Source organism: Schistocerca americana, chromosome 5 (genome assembly GCF_021461395.2).
Source record: "Schistocerca americana isolate TAMUIC-IGC-003095 chromosome 5, iqSchAmer2.1, whole genome shotgun sequence".
NCBI classification, from domain to species: Eukaryota; Metazoa; Arthropoda; class Insecta; order Orthoptera; family Acrididae; genus Schistocerca; species Schistocerca americana.
The window spans coordinates 214,974,012-214,992,435 of NC_060123.1; the positions used below are offsets into that span (position 1 = coordinate 214,974,012).

Sequence of the window (18,424 nt, forward strand, 5' to 3'; positions counted from 1 at the left end):
GAGGAATTCAAAATGTTTTTTGTTCCTTGTGAGGCAAAATTTTAATTTTTCGGTACTGCATCCACCAGGTACCCACAGATGCAGTAAGCTCTTTCTTTTGATAACACCAGCTGGAAATAAAGAGACTTATGAAAGCTGTCAGTTCAGTAACATCATTTGGTTTTACGTCTTTCATGTTGAACTGAAGCTTTGATGCTCTCAGTATACCAATTTCTATACAGAATTACAAAGAACTAATTGTCATATTTGATGCTGTTCTAAAATTCCAGAGCAAATTTTCATCTATGATGCAGTTCTAATATTCCAGTTCAACAACATATTTTGATTTTACATGTCTGTCATGTTGAACTTAAGCTTTGATGATCTCAGTACTCTGGTACTGATTTGTATACAGAACTGCATTTAACAACAGTCGTTTTCCTGAAGTACTTCTTCCTAATGTTCATTGTTGTTATCTTTTGGTTCTCAGTCTTCCTACCAAACTTCAGCATCATCACAACCTGCGTCACATCTTCTTCAAAGTTCGCTTGAACTTCATTATTATCCTCCTTGAGTATCATTTTGGAGTCCTTCAAAGCACATCTTACTGTAGGCTGTCATGATTAAGTATATTCTTTCTAAAATAATAAAATTGCTATAAAATAAAGCAACCAGATGCAGTGTATTAGTTTGATACCTGATATTCAGGCAGCCAGAATAATTTTTTAAAAGAACTAAAAAGAAAATAATACATTTTATACTCAAAAATAGCTTTGTACTATTTAACAAAGTTATGTTGGTAACCAAATACAAGGTGGAGCAGAGGAAACGTCATTGAGTTGATTTTCTTCTCGCAGAACTCAAATTTGGATCCTCCCCTGAAAGTTAAACAAGGCTGTCTACAGTATTTCATTCGGCACAGCTACAGTTTCCTGACGAATGGAAATCTTGAGGTCATCGATTGTATGGGGCTTATTCACATACATCCTTGATTTCAAGTATCTCTACAAAAAGAAGTAACAGATCGATAGTCGGATGAGCATAGGGGCCAAGAAACACCACCTTATCATGAAACGACCTGTCCTGGGAATATTGATCGTATCACTTCCATGGAATCTATCATCATGTGAGCAATATTTCTCTCATGTTCACTCGACGCCTTTCAAGTTCTGGACAAAGAAAGTTGTTGAACATTTCGACGTAGCACTCTGATGTTGCTGTAGCTACAATTCCTCCCTCTTCTAAAAGATAAGGTCGAACAACCCGTATCTTGGAAATACTGCTCCACACTGTAGCTTTTGAGCTGGTGTAGTTCATGTGGGTTCTCTGATGCCCAGTACCAATGCTTCTGAACATTAAATGTGTAATCATCCAGATGAAAATGGGCTTTATCACTTATGGATACTGGGACATCTGCATCATCCATAAGAATAGCGTTCATTATGCCATAAGGTTCTCTAAAGTGCACAAAATCCATTTCACATAGCTGCCAAACAATCATTATTTTGTATGGGTGAAATTTGAGACCATCATTCAAGATGGGATGAAGCAAATGACATAACTTACCCAGTAATACTAGGTATAGTGGATCATTTTGGACTAGCAAGAGCTTTGTCTACCTTTTCGGGAGTTCGAACTGAATGGGGAAGACCACATGGTATCTTTTTTATCACAGATCCAGTACCTCTAAACGCTGTAACCCCGTAGAGTATTGTGTTTTGATCTGGAACTGCATCTTGATGTCCAACATTAAATTTCAACACAAGAAGTTAAACTGTGACCACAGAATAATTGTTTATGAAGAACTACTCGACCGCAGTCTCATGATGCTATATGATCCAACGCTCCATAGAGACTGGAACTGCATTGTGTTAGTTGTCTGCCAACGGTCGCTCAAGGTGGGTACCCCTACTCGTTGCCGAGTACTAGTGGTCTAAAAAAACCATGTAGATGTACTATTGAAATGAGATGGGATAGGGTGCAGTGTATCAGTTTGCACATTCAGCATATATTTCAACAACGAAGTAGTCGCTCTGCTTGCTACACAATGATGAAGATGGTTTGGAAAGGGAAGCGAAAAGACATCATTGCTGTCAATTGTTGACAAATAACTGACAGAAAATTTCGACATGTACGCCTATCATTTTCACCGGCTGTGCCTGACAGAACGTTAAGGGAGCCAGGTAAGATACATGAGCTTGCACCTACAGTACCTCTTTTTAAAGTTCTCAGTGCATTTCAGTAAATATTTTTCTACATGTAGCACATATATCTTAAGCAACATTGTTGTAAACTTTCATGGTTCTAGATTGTCAAATTCAAAATACAAAAAATGATTAGTTAATAAATATTAATTTTTAAGCATAAAAATATAGTCTTTTTTAGCTATCATTTTCTCAAAAAATATAAATGCTATTTTTATGAAAATTTACATTTGGTTTGTGAGATGTATTCTTGAGAAGTGTGGGAAGAATTATGCCTTTAGGACAAATAGTTGATGTGTTATATTTTTTGTATGATAAAGAAAGAAATCATTTGAAAATTTTGTATCGTTTTTCTCACAAAGCGCCATAGAATACCTAAAGTTTGAACTTTAAAAAGTAAAAGTTGGGAAAATGTACTGTGGGTTGTATAAAGTAATTGTGCCAAATCTCAGCTTTTGAGAAAGTGGTTCCTTCAAACAAACATTCTTATTGTTTTTATTAACTTCAGAACATTACAGCTCAATATTCATTTTGATTCACTCCTTAGTTTTGTTCTTGGCTGAAGTCTTTTCTTCACTCTTTCCTCCTTTGAAGAAGTCTCTGCAACTCAATCTGCATAGAAGACTAACTGTTCCATCCATCTGGCAAAGAGCTTTGGTAATGTTCAGTGCTGACTTTATTGCAAGTCCATAGTTCTACTTATGCCACCACTAGTAAAATGCAAAACTGCATAATATACTCTAATTTGCAATTCTTTTAGTTCATGAAACACAATTTTTTGTAGAGACTCTCGTATACTGTTGTTGAAGCCTTAGTTCAAGTTCTGAGTTCAACCATGAAGATAATGTTTTCAGTTACTTCTCATCAGTCAGTCCCTTATACGCAGGTTTGTCTGAATAACAGGTTAAGGAAGTGAGAGATTATGTTTGTACACTTAATCAGCAATAGAATCCCACTAAAAACTGCACCAAGATTCACTTCTTTTAGGGCTGAGGTTTTTCATCTGTTGAAGCATTATTCAACAAAGAAGCCCATATTGCAAGTTTCGTAGCCTCTGGATCATTTACATTACTTCTAATGGCATTACCACAATATATTTGCAAAAGATCTATTTCTGTGTAAGTTGCCCAGCCCATCCCAGTCCCTTGTTGTCACTCAGTTTTTGCATTGTTCCAATCCTTTTTTAGACAAACCCTACACACTCCAATTTTACAACTTCTGCTCAATCACTATAGGGCTTTAACTCGTTAATTTCGGGTGTAAGTCATGACCACCGAGGTGGTGTAAATAACACACACCACATTCATACCCTGATCGTCTGGAAATTCACTGTGGACTGCCATACCTCCACTAGACACAACACAGTTTTTGTCATATTTATTATTAGGCTCTTCATTACTGCAACATTGACAAAGTTTGTTAGAATCTCTGCACCAGTAACTGTACTGGTATCAAATGATGTGGCAGCAACAACACCATGATGAGAGGTGTGGCAATGTTTCTACCACAGTTCATCGACAGCTACTCAAATTTCTTGCTGTCCATCATGTGTTGACACAGCTTCTTGTGCAGCAATTCTCATACTCCTTCCAATTAACGTCTTTCAGGTTTCTTAAAATTATATCATATTATTTGAAAAACTTGGATGGTGGTGATGGCAAATCCAGCATTGCACACAATAATTCTGCACTACACTGTCCTTTCCCAATGCATCTCGTACCATAAACCATTCTTAAATTTGTAATTTTAAACATTTTTATTGGCTGAGGTCCAGCCAAATTTGTATCATATTACTTGTGTCTTGTAGGTTCTTAAATTCTCATTGAATTGGATTCATTGCAAACTTAACATTTAATCACCAACTTGGTACAGAATCCAGATCCAACCCTTTTATCCTCTACTATGTACAAACAACATACAGCTGAACAATATTTGCAACTAGTACTATTACTTACAAAGACTGTCTATACTAACAATAACATTATTATACCACTACTTACAGATTGGGCTTCCACAGTAGACCTGTTTACATTTTCATTAAAACTAAAAAGCTTCTTTCTTGACATGCTTCTTGGTTAGTTGCTGCATGTTCTTTTGCTCTCATGTACACATTAACTCAAAATTTTCATTTAGGAAACACAGTATAAAGACAAAATGTATGCAGAACAGACAGGCCACAACATGATTACAAGTACAAGAAACTTCTGTTTACGAGTTAAACAGAACCACAGATGCCATATTGAAACATGTGAACATTGTGATCTGTATAACAGGTTATCGACACATCTGATATGTGAAACAATACTTCCCCATGAATTTATCTTAAAAGTTTGTGTGATATGTCATTTAAAAAAAGAGCTATGGCAAATGGGTGTTAAAGGGATGTGTGCATATCTGAATTATTTTTTTGTCATTGCTAATTATACAGACACAATAAAGTGGACCTTGTGTAACATATAAAAGAACGGAGAATTTTTTATCAATGAAATTCCAAAACACCATTTTTCAACATGTATCCTGTCTGGTTCCCTTAAGGAATATGAATTTGCTTATTGTATGAAGTTGAGGGGGGGGGGGGGGGGTTTGCATATGAAAGACTAGTGTGAAGAGCTTCATGAAACCAGACTTTGAACTGAAGATTACAGTAATGGTCATGAATACACTGTCTGACAAAAAAATGTGAAGAAAACAGAAGAAATGGTCACTTGTCAATGTAAAATCATACAGGTATGTAAAAGATTAGTTTTGCATTTCTCTGTGACAGGTAGAACAGCCATCAGAGTGCATTAGTGTTGCACTTGTTTAGTGCTGTTACCAGACACGATAGAGTGTGGGTGTGAACAGCACCAAGTATTGCGTGATCACTGTGAAGATCATGAGGATGCAGTATACTTGTGCAAGTCCGTGTTGTAGCACCTGACATTGTTGTGATGGGGCCTCATTGTGAGTCTCCATTTGGCAGGCTAGTCAAATTTTGCAATATCCAGGTTTGTGGAACATTTGGGGGTGACTGTAGAACATTGTTAGACTGGGTGGGAACATGAAGGCAAGCAAACCGATCACGATTTTGGTCACTCATGTCTGACCACCACAAGGGAGGATTGCCATACTGTGCACCAAGCACATCTTACCTGCATGACATGCCATCAGAGCAAAAGTAATGGATTATCTGCAATACCTGGTTACATCTCCCACTGTTGGTGGGAGACAAGCAGCATCTGGACTGAGGAATTACCATCCCACACATAGGCTGCCATTAACACAATGACACAAGCAGCTGTGTTTGGACCGGTATCGTGACTGGGAAACATTGAATGCTGATGAATTGCATTGCATTGTGTTACGCAATGAATTGTGGTTCTACAGTACACCAGATGACCATTATCAGTGAGCATGACGACAATATAGGGAGAGGTCTGATTCTTGCAATTTTTTGGAGAGGCACTGCATGTTACTCCTGGCTTCATTGTGTGTAGATGTCAGCCGTGATTTCAGGTCATGGCTGCTTATGGTTGAAGGAAATTTGACAACACAATATTACATCACAAACATGGGTTATCTCTCCTGTGACTAGTGTGATGCCATTTTTCAATGGGCCAATGCTCGTCCACATATGATACTTCTCTGCGTGACATTGAGGTACTGCCATAGCTAGCAATATTTCCAGATCTGTCCCTAATAGTACAAGTCCGGAACAGCTTGGACTTTTAACTACATACCAATGCCAGTATTGAGAGTATCTAGGACCAGGTACAACCATTGTGAGCTAGCTTGCATCAGGACAGCGCTCTTTCCAACCAAATCAACACATGTTCCCAGGCCAGAGGGGGGTTCAATATCTTACTGGTAAGTGGGCTCATACTACTAACTTCTTTGTAAATTTGACTCGATTTTGTAATCATTTCTTTCTCAACCAGGAAGTTTCATTTCATTTCCTTTTCCCCTTCTGTGTGCTTCACTTTTTTGCCATCCGATTAATTTTTGTGCAGCTTTTTCCTGGTTAATGGAAATCAGTGTATTTGCAGATGAAGAAGAAGGTTTTAATTGTGTATTTTGTATGCCACAGACAATGCTGACAGCCATCTCGATGAGCGCCATAGCGACCAATGGTGTGGTGCCAGCGGGAGGCAGCTACTTCATGATCTCACGCTCACTCGGTCCAGAGTTCGGCGGTGCGGTTGGCATGCTCTTCTACACGGGCACCACACTTGCCGCAGCCATGTACATCGTCGGTGCAGTCGAGATAGTCCTAGTGAGTAACGGTCATTCTTACTTCTTTTACTTTAAATTCAGACCATCCACCAATACGCAGAGTACTACAGTGATTTGTTATCATTTGAACCTTCGGAATGTACCTGTGGAGAGCTAGCATGGGCCCTGGGGTAGGTCTCCTTGGAACCTCTCTCATTACCAATAAAGGTGCAGTAGCTGTACTCCAAATACATTATCTTATCAAAAGTATCAGGATAACCCTGTGTAATGCATAATTGACCACTAGATGTCATGTGAGGTGTACTCATCAGTATAAAAGAGGAAAGGGAGTATTGTGTTCGTCAGTAGAAAAGCAGTAACAGCAGATTGTGTTTGTCAGGAGAGCTCAGTGACTTTCCCTTCTTAAGCTGCCCAAGTCAATGGTTCGTGTTGTGATTGTGAAGTGGAAATGTGAAGGGAAAGCCACAGCTAAACCATGACATGTAGTGACGGGATGGGTATCTGGCCACTCTATACAACTAAGATTCCCAAATCCAGATTAAACAGCTAACCAGAAAAAAGAAGAAAGATTCATTTGAGAAAAATAACATGAACAACACTCAACCCAGAGCGAAGCAGATAAAACATTTGATTAAAGGGAATCACACAGATTCTAGTTGAGATTGGCAGTGTCATAAATGGCGTAGTGCAGAACTGACTACCTGTACCTGAAGCAGACATAGTGTAAAACACCCCAATTAAAAACTGGCATGTTAAAGTATGCACATAATAATGTTGAATGTGTGGCCTACACTAGCAAAGTGCAGTTTCTTATGTGCTGTATTGTAACGCATGACAAACTACTGGTGAGTGTTGTTAAGGACTGTAACAGAGCTATGTATGCAATAGATATGTGGGGAAATCAGAAAAGACATACACTATGTGATCAGGGGATATCAGAAACGTGATCAAAAGTATCCGGACACCTTGCTGAAAATGAATTACAAGTTTGTGCCACCCTCCAACGGTAATGCTGGAATTCAATATGGTGTCGGCTCACCCTTAGCCTTGATGACAGCTTCAACTCTCGCAAGCATATGTTCAATCAGAGACTGGAAGGTTTCTTGGAGAATGGCAGCCCATCCTTCACAGGGTGCAGCACTGAGGAGAGGTATCAATGTCGGTCAGTGAGACCTCACTCGAAGTCAGCATTCTAAAACATCCCAAAGGTGTTCTATAGGATTCAGGTCGGGACTCTGTACAGGCCAATCCATTACAGGGATGTTATTGTCGTGTAACCACTCCGCCACAGGCTGTGCAACATGAACAGGTGCTCGTTCGTGTTGAAAGATGCAGTCGCCATCCCCAAATTGCTCTTCAACAGTGAGAATCAAGAAGGTGCTTAAAACATCAATGTAGGTCTGTGCTGTGATAGTGCCATGCAAAACAACAATGGTTGCAGTCCCCTCCATGAAAAACATGACCACACCACTACACCACTGCCTCCGAATTTTACTGTTGGCACTAAACGCAACCAGCTGTTTATTCCCATGAAGTGTTGAGTGCTGTTGACAAGGGATTTCAGATTGATTCCGTATTTCTAGATTTCCGGAAGGCTTTTGACACAGCACCACACAAGCGGCTTGTAGTGAAATTTCTTGCTTACGGAATATAATCTTAATTATGTGACTGGATTTGTGATTTCCTTTCAGAGAGGTCACAGTCATAATAATTGACGGAAAGTCTTCGAGTAAAACTGATGTGATTTCTGACGTTCCAAATGTAGTTTTATAGGCCCTTTGCTGTTCCTTATCTACATAAACGATTTGGGAGACAATCTGAGCAGCCGTCTTAGGTTGTTTGCAGATGACGCTGTCATGTATCGACTAATAAAGTCATCAGAAGATAAAAAAAATTGCAAAACGATTTAGAAAAGATATCTGAATGGTGCAAAAATTGGCAGTTGACCCTAAATAATGAAGAGTGTGATGTCATCCACATGAGTGGTAAAAGGAATTCGTTAACTTCGGTTACACTGTAAATCAGTCTAATCTAAAATCCGTAAATTCAACTAAGTACCTAGGTATTACAACTGCGAACAACTTAAATTGGAAGGAACTCATAGAAAATGTTGTGGGGAAGGCTAACCAAAGATTGCGTTTTATTGGCAGCACACTTAGAAAATGTAACAGATCTACCAAGGAGACTGCCTACACTACACTTGTCCATCCTCTTTTAGAATACTGCTGCATGTTGTGAGATCCTTCCCAGATAGAACTGACGGAGTACATCAAAAAAGTTCAAAGAAGGGCAGCACATTTTGTATTATCGCGATATATGGGAGAGAGTGCCACAGAAATGATACAGGATTTGGGCTGGACATCCTTAAAAGAAAGGCATTTTTTGTTGCAATGGAATCTTCTCGCAAAATTCCAATCACCAAATGTCTCCTCCGAATGCGAAAATGTTTTGTTGACACCGACCTACACAGGGAGAAATCATCACCACTATAAAATAAGGGAAATCAGAGCTTGTACGGAAAGATGAAGATGTTTGTTCTCTCCTCACGCCATATGAGACTGGAATAATAGAGAACTGTGAAGGTGTTTCGATGAACCCTCTGCCAGGCACTTAAATGTGATTCGCAGAGTATCCATTTAAATATAGACACACGCTGGCAGATGACATTCACCGGGCATTCGCCATACCCACACCCTGCCATCGGATCGCCACATTATGTACCGTGATTCGTCACTCTACACAATGTTTTTCCACTGTTCAGTCGTCCAGTGTTTAGCTCCTTACACCAAGCAAGGTGTCGTTTGGTATTTATGGGCGTGATGCAGGCTTATGAGCAGCCGCTCGACCATGAAATCCAAGTTTTGTTTCCTTCCGCCTATCTGTCACATTACTTGCAGTGGATCCTGATGCAGTTTGGAATTCCTGTGTGATGGTCTGGATAGATGTCTGCCTAATACACATTATGACCCTCTTCAGCTGTCAGCGGTCTCCAGTCAACAGACGAGGTTAGCCTGTACACTTCTGTGCTTTACGTGTCCCTTCACATTACCACTTCAATATCACATCGGAAACAGTGGACCCGGGATGTTTAGGAGTGTGGAAATTGATCACATGGTTTATGTCGCTTGCCAGAGGGCAGAGGAATATCTGTGGGTGAGTCAAAGACAGCAGTGTGTTCTGAGCCATGATACGATGTAGACATGTTGATGTATTGCACTTTGTGAATAAAGTGTATTCACTATCAACTGCCTTGACTTCATTATTGCGACATTACCCATCACCCAGTCGGGAGATACTGCCATAGTAGTGACCTCACATCAATTGCAAAATGTGTTGCACAAGGATTTATATATATATATGTGATTGGACATTCACCCACTTCACATATACCTACACAGCCAGTCGGGTACTATGACAACTTAGGAGCCTTCTTTCCTACTGCGCTGCAGTCTCAGGAAGGTTTGTTGTGATCAATATCAACTTGGCTGACTATAAGCATGCCGCATCACAGCCATTACCTATCTCACACTCAGTTCCCAGGCTAAACTGCCACCAGTTTGACCAGAACAACCTACTTTAAGGTTCACCACCATGGAGTGTGCCTTTAGTTCGTTAGCCATTTCTGATCATGACACCTGATTCATTACCCTGATTTGGCATCTGGCAGAAAACACCGACTTAATTAATGACTTCGTATTAGCACCAACCACTCACAACAAGTATGACACAGCCAGATCTGAACTATTAAAATGATTCTCATGAACAGCCTAGCAAAAGTTGAAACAAGCTACCCATGAACAACAATTGGCTGATAGAATGCCATCTCAGTTCATTCTGTGCTACTCTTGACATTAACCTCATGCCAGATGCTGCCCTTTGGCTGCTCTTTATCGTTGAACTTCTGCTACAATTGGCAGTTATGTCAGAGGAAGCTGAACCTCTGGAAAAACGAATGGCTCTGGTGGACAGAATGCTTACAGCATGACTGGACCACCTGAAAATCTGCAACGCATATAATCCCACACCATGCAGCCATGACTATCGCCAGACACCCCACTGGACAACTCAAGTCAATCCTCCCCTCCCCCCACTCACAAGGAGCAACAAGCAGCCCACACACCTTGTCAGCAATTCCTGGCGACAAAGGCAAGGGTGCCGTGGATTTCTCAAGGTCACAGCTATGCTGTGGTACCATTGTCAGTTTGGTGCTACCACACATAACTGTCGCACACCATGTGCATTTCTGAGCTCCAGACACGTGTCATGTTTACCGTCAAGTCACTTGACAGTCATATGGATACGCACATCCCCTTGATCATACACCTGGGAGACTGGTCCTGAGAACTGACTTCCTGCATCACTTCTATCTCTCTCCAGACATACAACATGCTTTGCTCCTGCACCACAATATCTTCTGCCGCATCCCAAGGTTATTCACCCTGACAACCCCATACCTGCATGATACAACAGCACCTCAGGGTCATCTCGCACAGCCACTACTCTGCTATGAGTGAGGATGCATGCTTGGCTTCAGCCTGCTGACTGACCATGCCCCTCCACCCACTCATGCAGCACCTGTACATCTGATGACCCTGAATACATGCCGTAACACAGAGGTTAGTCCAGTACACTCTGCTTCTATGCGCAGCACCTCACCGTCCTTTCTACTCATGCTCGCACAAAGGCGCAAGTTTCTGTGATACATATTGGCAAGGTGCATCGTATTCTGACAGCCGCCAGTGTGTCACAAGATGCTTCGATTGGTCGTGGGTAACTTACATGCCGCTAAGACAGCGATTGATAAATTGCTATAGGCAGGCATAGTTCGCCCATCTGAGAGCCTCTAGGTATCACCAATCAAATTAGTATGGATAAAAGACACAACTTTGAGACTCTGTGGTGCCTAAAGAGTTCTCAACACCAGTAGGGAGTATGACAGCCTGATATACAAGATTTCATGAACTCACAAACAGGCGCAACTAAACTGATGGGAAAAAAATCACAACACCAAGCAGTAGTTTTGAACATAAACAAGAGTTGCTAGATGTGTTTCTACATCTGAAAGATTTTCAAATTTCATGCCAGTTGCTATGCTGATGGGAAAACAATCACTACACCAAGCAGTAGTTTTGAACATAAACAAGAGTTGCTAGATGTGTTTCTACATCTGAAATATTTTCAAATTTCATGCCAGTTGCTAATTTTTTTAATTTTTTAATTTTTTTAATTGTATTTTTTTTATATCCTGGCTTTTTTACTATACAAAAGTAACAATTACTGGAGTGGTCTTTGGGTTCTCACCAAATCATTCGTATACCAAACGAAATTTATCGCGTGTTTCTTTTGTCCACATTCTCAAGCCCTCCACACACTGCTTGCAGACTTTGTGAGGGACCCATGATTTATCTTGGTCGCCAATTTTTGCTTTAAAATAAGCAAATTAGGCTTCCCTGACAAAATTACTGATGTTTGTCTGTCGACTGGGAATGGTAAAACAAATAACAAAACGAATCAGGGCTGTTTAAGCTCTTACGACATGAACTACCAGTGGCAGACATAAAGACACTTTTTCATTTATATATATATATAAGAAGTAAATACTGCTAATCTTGTGTAAATACAAATTCTTGCACTATGCGTCAGAAACCGGCTTCACTATATCAGAACGACAAGTACACCTGTTTACTACAGTGTCTCATGCGTAACAGACCACATTGGTATAGACAATATGAATCTAAACCTGTCGCGCGGCGTCACTATCCCCTCCAGTTGTCACTGGTTCAAAATGGTTCAAATGGCTCTGAGCACTATGGGACTTAACAGCTGAGGTCATCACTCCCCTAGAACTTAGAACTGCTTAAACCTAACTAACCTAAGGACAGCACACACATCCATGGTTGTCACTGGTAGTACGCTGACAGAGTGCAGCACTGCTTTCTGTAACAAACAAGTTACCTGTCAGATGCGTAATCGCATGCGCAACAACTGTAGAAACAAAACTTGATGTGGTAGGAAAAAACCAATTACAGTTTTGGAATCAGCATGTCCGTTTACCTCTAAAACAATGTAAGAATCAAAGTCAGCAGAAATTAAGTTACAAATTGTTCCCCAGTGTTTTCAAAGACACACATATATCACAAAAGTATACACTTAATGCTAGCAGTTTTCACAAAGATAAGGTGGAATATGGAAAGCAGTCCACAGATCTGTAGGTCAAAGAAAAGACATTCCACACTTTTTGTCTTAATGTTTGACTATTTGCATCCCAACATATGTAACCTTAATTTTAGCTGTGACATTTCCTATACTTTTGAGAAATAACACAGCAAGATTTTTGGCATCAATAAAAATTAAGTATCAATCCACTGAAGATGTGAGATGATTAAATATATTTGCATTGATCAAACCTCTCCAAGTCAAACAAATTACAATTTTCATGTAGTTACATGTATAAAAAGATTTCTAGAACAGCGTATACTTTCTTACTTAACCACGTCACCCTATTTTGTACCCATATTCTTGCAGCATGCATTCATCTCAACTGTGGACAGTATACATTGAGAAGTTTGCTGCTCTATTGTTTCTGCCAACTGCCCACAGTTGATAGCATACACTTCATAACAGTGTAGTGAAAACGACATCATTGCCACATAAAACAAGTCATGTCCATCCAAATAACCTAGGTCAAAAGATGCTCCTTAGAGGTTATCTTGGACCATATTCCCATTTTTAGATTGTTAAAATGTGTCAAATCACCTGTGGAAAGTCTGTAGGGAGAAATGGCACAGCATTCCAGGGCCAGCCTCCAACATCATTTGTTATGTCTGACTGTAGTGGTCCAGTAAAACAAACCAGTAAGTAAAGCTTGAAAAATTAGTCTGATGTTGCACAGTCTAGGTTCTGTGTACAGTTCATCCATCAAGAAACAGGCAAATGGAGACCATCAACTACCACACTCAAATGTGTTGGTCGCAAGTTAATTTTTGTGCCAACAAAGTGAAGTGGGAATCATGAAATGCTTCTTGATTTGTTGAAAGTGTTGAAAATGTCATTAGTATAGAGGTACATGTGAAAACATTTGAAACCATTGTGGTAAAATAAATGGAATTGCAGAGCCTAAACTGTGATTGCTGTAACTGCTCCCGTGAAGAATGTACAAGGTAAATCACCCATAGCCTGAATAATTACAAAGTGATACTGTAAATGTGAGCAGAATTGTGCTGTATTGCGCTTTGTAGAGTGTAACGGATATTTGTAAACTGGGACACTGTGCATGGCCATGAACAGTTGATATCAGTCTAGCATGTGACAAAGCAGTGTAAAGTAACAAAGGGTAAAAAATGACCTGAGCATGCTGGATCATAATTAGTTCAGAAAAGCCCCACTTTGCTTGGTCTCACTGTAAACTGACTACCTTAGATGTTGTCAGAATCATTAAAAGTTATTGAAAACAGGTTAATCACCAGTTATTGTACCCAATTTTGTATTGCTAAGGTATAAAAAATTATTTATTGTTGTTGTTGTTGTTGTTGTTAGGAAATTAGAGTAATGTACGAGGGTTGTTTTTTAAGTAAGGGCCGTTTTTATTTTTTAAAAAAGATACAAATACTTTTGTAAAAAAACTTTTATTTTCTGATTCTACACACTTTTACCTATTTTTCTACATAGTTGCCTTGTTTATTTAAGCACTTGTCATACCATACAACTAAGTTTTTAATTCCCTCTTCAAAGAATTCGGCCACCTGCTCCGACAGCCAAGAGTTCACGGCCGCTTTCACTTCATCGTCTTCATTGAAGCGCTGCCCGCCAAGATGGTGTTTCAGGTACCGGAAAAGGTGAAAATCGCTAGGAGCAAGGTCGGGGCTGTATGGTGCATGGTCCAAAACTTCCCAGCCAAAATAATCAATCAAATCCCGAGTCTTTTTAGAGGTGTGAGGCCTAGTGTTATCGTGCAGGAGCAAAATTCCTTTTGTCAGCATGTCGCGCCTTTTGTTTTGAATTGCTCTGCAGAGCTTCTTTAGAGTTGCACAGTAGGCATCTGAGTTGATTGTTGTTCCTCGTGGCATAAAGTCCACTAGCAAAACACCACGCTGGTCCCAGAACACAGTTGCCATAATCTTGCGCTTTGACAGCGTCTGTTTGGCTTTGACCTTGACAGGTGAGGTTGTGTGTCGCCATTCCATCGACTGTCGCTTGCTTTCGGGAGTGATACGGGATACCCATGTTTCATCTCCAGTGACAATTTGACTCAACATGTCATCCCCTTCTTCCTCGTAATGAATCAAAAAGTACAATGAAGTGGCAAATCTCTTCCCTTTGTGGTCCTCTGTGAGGAGTCTGGGTACCCACCGAGAACACAGTTTCTTAAAGTTTAGGCTTTCAGACACAATTTTGTACAAAACCGATCTTGAAACTTGTGGAAATTCCAAATAAAGAGTGGAAATTGTGAATCTTCTGTCCTCACGAATCTTTGTTTCGACTGCAGCCACCAAATCATCAGTGATCACAGAGGGCCGGCCTGAGCGTTCTTCGTCATGGACGTTTTGACGGCCATTTTTAAACTCTCTAACCCATTGACACACTTTACCTTCACTCATTGCGTTCAAGCCATAGACTTCTGTTAACTGATGATGAATTTCTGCAGCTGATAGGCTTCTCGCGGTCAAAAAACGTATCACTGACCGTATCTCACACGCGGCGGGCGATTCAATAATCGTAAACATTATAAAGTACCACAGCGATGCGTACACGTCAGCTACAGATCTGCAACTTGCATCAGTGTGAACGGGAAGGATGCCGGCAAGTGGCGCGGTGGCTTGTTGCGGCGTCCGCGCGAAATACAGGACTATAGGCACGAACGCCCTTACTTAAAAAACAACCCTCATATATTGCTGTGACGCTTGTTATGATTTGCAGAAAACTACCACATAAAGAATGAATGTATCAGATGTGAAAATGAAAACCTTGGACACTGCACAGGCTCCACAGCAGTGCCCATCATATACACAATAATTCCAATCCCGGGAGCGGAAAGACTCACCTTAGGGGGAAAAAAGGACGGGTATACACTCGCGCGCGCGCGCCCACCCACACACACACACACACACACACACACACACACACACACACGCTTGTGTCTGTATATGTGTTGATGGATATGTGTGTGTGTGTGTGTGTGTGTGTGTGTGTGTGTGTGTGTGTGTGCGTGCAAGTGTATACCCGTCCTTTTTTCCCCATAAGGTGAGTCTTTCCACTCTCGGGATTGGAATGACTCCTTACTCTCTCCCTTAAAACCCACATCCTTTCGTCTTTCCCTCTCCTTCCCTCTTTCCTGACGAAGCAACCGTTGGTTGCGAAAGCTTGAATTTTGTGTGTATGTTTGTTTGTGTGTCTATTGACCTGCCAGCGCTTTCTTTTGGTAAGTCACATCATCTTTGTTTTTAGATATATTAACTTATTTTATGTCAGACATATATATGGCCCAGGCTAGATTTGTATTGACTGCCCTGTATTTAGTACATTCCTCAACCAATCCTCAAGCTATTTAGCACAGTCCTCAGTACTTTGTGTGGAAAGGTGCACTTCAAACAATAACAACAGTCCTTTAATCCTTTTATGCAAAAGAAAGTGTGTCCTTTTCATGCAAAAAGGACACAGTTCCATGAAAATATATTTGCTTCAATAACTCATGGACATTGATCACAAATCAAAATCCTTTCCCTTTTATGAACTCTCATGTATAAAACAACCTTGTTTCATTACCTTCAGTGGTTGATGAAATACTTGAGGTCAATATCTTAAATGCCACAAGTTTATATTAATCACTGAGTTCTGAGAATGGTACAAGCAAAAATTTTCAAGGACACAGGTGCTTTAGGAATCAGAAAATGCAAAATGTTAATCTTGAACTTTGTTTTTCCATAGACATACATGGCTCCAAGTGCATCCATATTTGGCGACTTCACCAAAGATGCGAGCATCATGTACAACAACTTCAGGGTGTATGGCACTGGTCTGCTGATCATAATGGGCACCATCGTTTTCATCGGTGTAAAGTTTGTCAATAAGTTTGCCACTGTGGCACTTGCCTGTGTGCTACTCTCCATCCTCGCCGTATATGTAGGCATCTTTGTGAACTTTAATGGGAATGAACTGTTGCCGTAAGTACTGCTCACTTATTCTCCTGTTGCCTCAGAACTATTCTATTCCTAATCTTGTTGCCAGAGCTTTAATACTGTATAAAATTTGCTTATTATGATGGTGGTTTGAGAAGTTCTCGGAATCACCACAAGTGGTCAGTGCTAGTGCAATGAGTTGTTCACGTGATATTCATCGGACTATTGCCTGTAAACGGATGCCATGTCAGTGCTCTTGGAAGAGAGGTGTGGCGGTGACATGGCTCTGCTGTCGTTCCTGCGTAGTGAAGGTGGAAAAAATCGAGATTTGAGCAGTGATTAAGTACTTTGTATACAAAGATATGAAGGCAAAGGACATTTATACTGATTTCCAGACTACACTGGGGGACTCTGCTCCTTCATATTCAACTGTTGTCAAGTTGACGAATGAATTTAAATTTGGTCGGGAGAGCTTAGATGATGATCGGCACAGTGGTCGACGAAGGTTTGTCACTACTCCAGAAATCATTGCAAAAGTGCATAAAATGATCATGGAGGATCGCCGATTGAAAGTGCATGAAATTGCTCACGCTTGCCAGATGTCATTTGAAAGGGTATATCACATTTTAACTGAAGAATTAGAAATGAAATAATTATCTGCAAGATGGGTGCCGTGGCTCTTGATGCTGGACCAGATCGCCGATTGAAAGTGCGTGAAATTGCTCACGCTTGCCAGATGTCATTTGAAAGGGTATATCACATTTTAACTGAAGAATTAGAAATGAAATAATTATCTGCAAGATGGGTGCCGTGGCTCTTGATGCTGGACCAAAAATGCATGAGAATCGACATATCAGAACAATGTTTGGCGCATTTTAGAAGAAACAAACAAGATTTTTTGCACCAGTTTGTGACCACAGATGAAACTTGGGTGCACTACTATACCCCAGAGACAATACAACAGTCAAATCAGTGGAAACATGCTGATTCTCTGCCACCAAAGAAAGCAAAAATAATTCCTTCGGCGGGAAAGGTCATAGCATCAGTGTTCTGGCATGCGAAGGGGATTCTGTTTGTAGATTATCTCCACATTGGGCTAACAATTACTGGAGAATACTATGCTAACCTCCTGGACAAATTACAACAAAATATGCTCGAAAAAAGGCCAGTTTTAGCAAGGAAGAAAGTCATCTTCCATCAAGACAGTGGGCACCCGCACACATGTGCCATCGCCATGGAAAAATTACACGAACAAAGGTATGAATTGTTGCCACACCTGCCTTATTCACCTTATATGGCTCTGTCAGACTTCCATCTCTTCCCAAAACTGAAAATTTTTCTTGGTGGTCGAAAATTCATTTCAGACAAAGAATTGATACCCGGAGTTGACAACTATTGTTCAGTTCTGAAGGAAACTCATTTTCGATATGAGATCAAGGCAATGAAACTTCGTTCGACTAAGTGCATTAATCTACAAGGAGACTACTTGAAAAAAAAAAAAAAAAAAAAAAAAAATTCAGTGATGTAATTATTTTCTATTCTGTTTCCAGAACTTTTCAAATCACTCTCGTATGAGGAGTTATCCTACAAAATACAAGTTGAAAATCCAGGACAAACAGAGAATTGCTGATGGTTTGGTGGTGATACAGTAAGCAAATGTAACTTAAAACATAAATTTCTGTTGCAGCATCCGTGGTAAACTTTTGCAGCTTTTGATTTCTTGTAAAATGTAGTAGAACTGCTACAAAAATGTTTATTCTTCATTGCTGATGACACTATTCTAGTTACTGATAATTCACTGGACTAACTTGAGGTATCAATTAATAAGTTTGGACAAACTCAAGGTCTCAGTTAATAAGTTTCTTAGCAATATTTTACTCCACCTCCTGACAACACCCTATGCCTTTCTTAGCT

At 40.2% G+C, this 18,424-nt stretch overlaps 1 protein-coding gene across 1 annotated transcript in view; it reads left to right on the top strand.

Moving 5' to 3' along the window:
* Nucleotides 1-18,424, top strand: part of LOC124616271 (solute carrier family 12 member 6) — a 255,635-nt gene that overhangs the window by 87,126 nt on the left and 150,085 nt on the right. The window contains exons 4-5 of the mRNA XM_047144575.1: nt 6,250-6,435; nt 16,320-16,555. Coding sequence (XP_047000531.1) covers nt 6,250-6,435; nt 16,320-16,555 — 422 coding nt within the window. The remainder of the gene's footprint in view (nt 1-6,249; nt 6,436-16,319; nt 16,556-18,424) is intronic.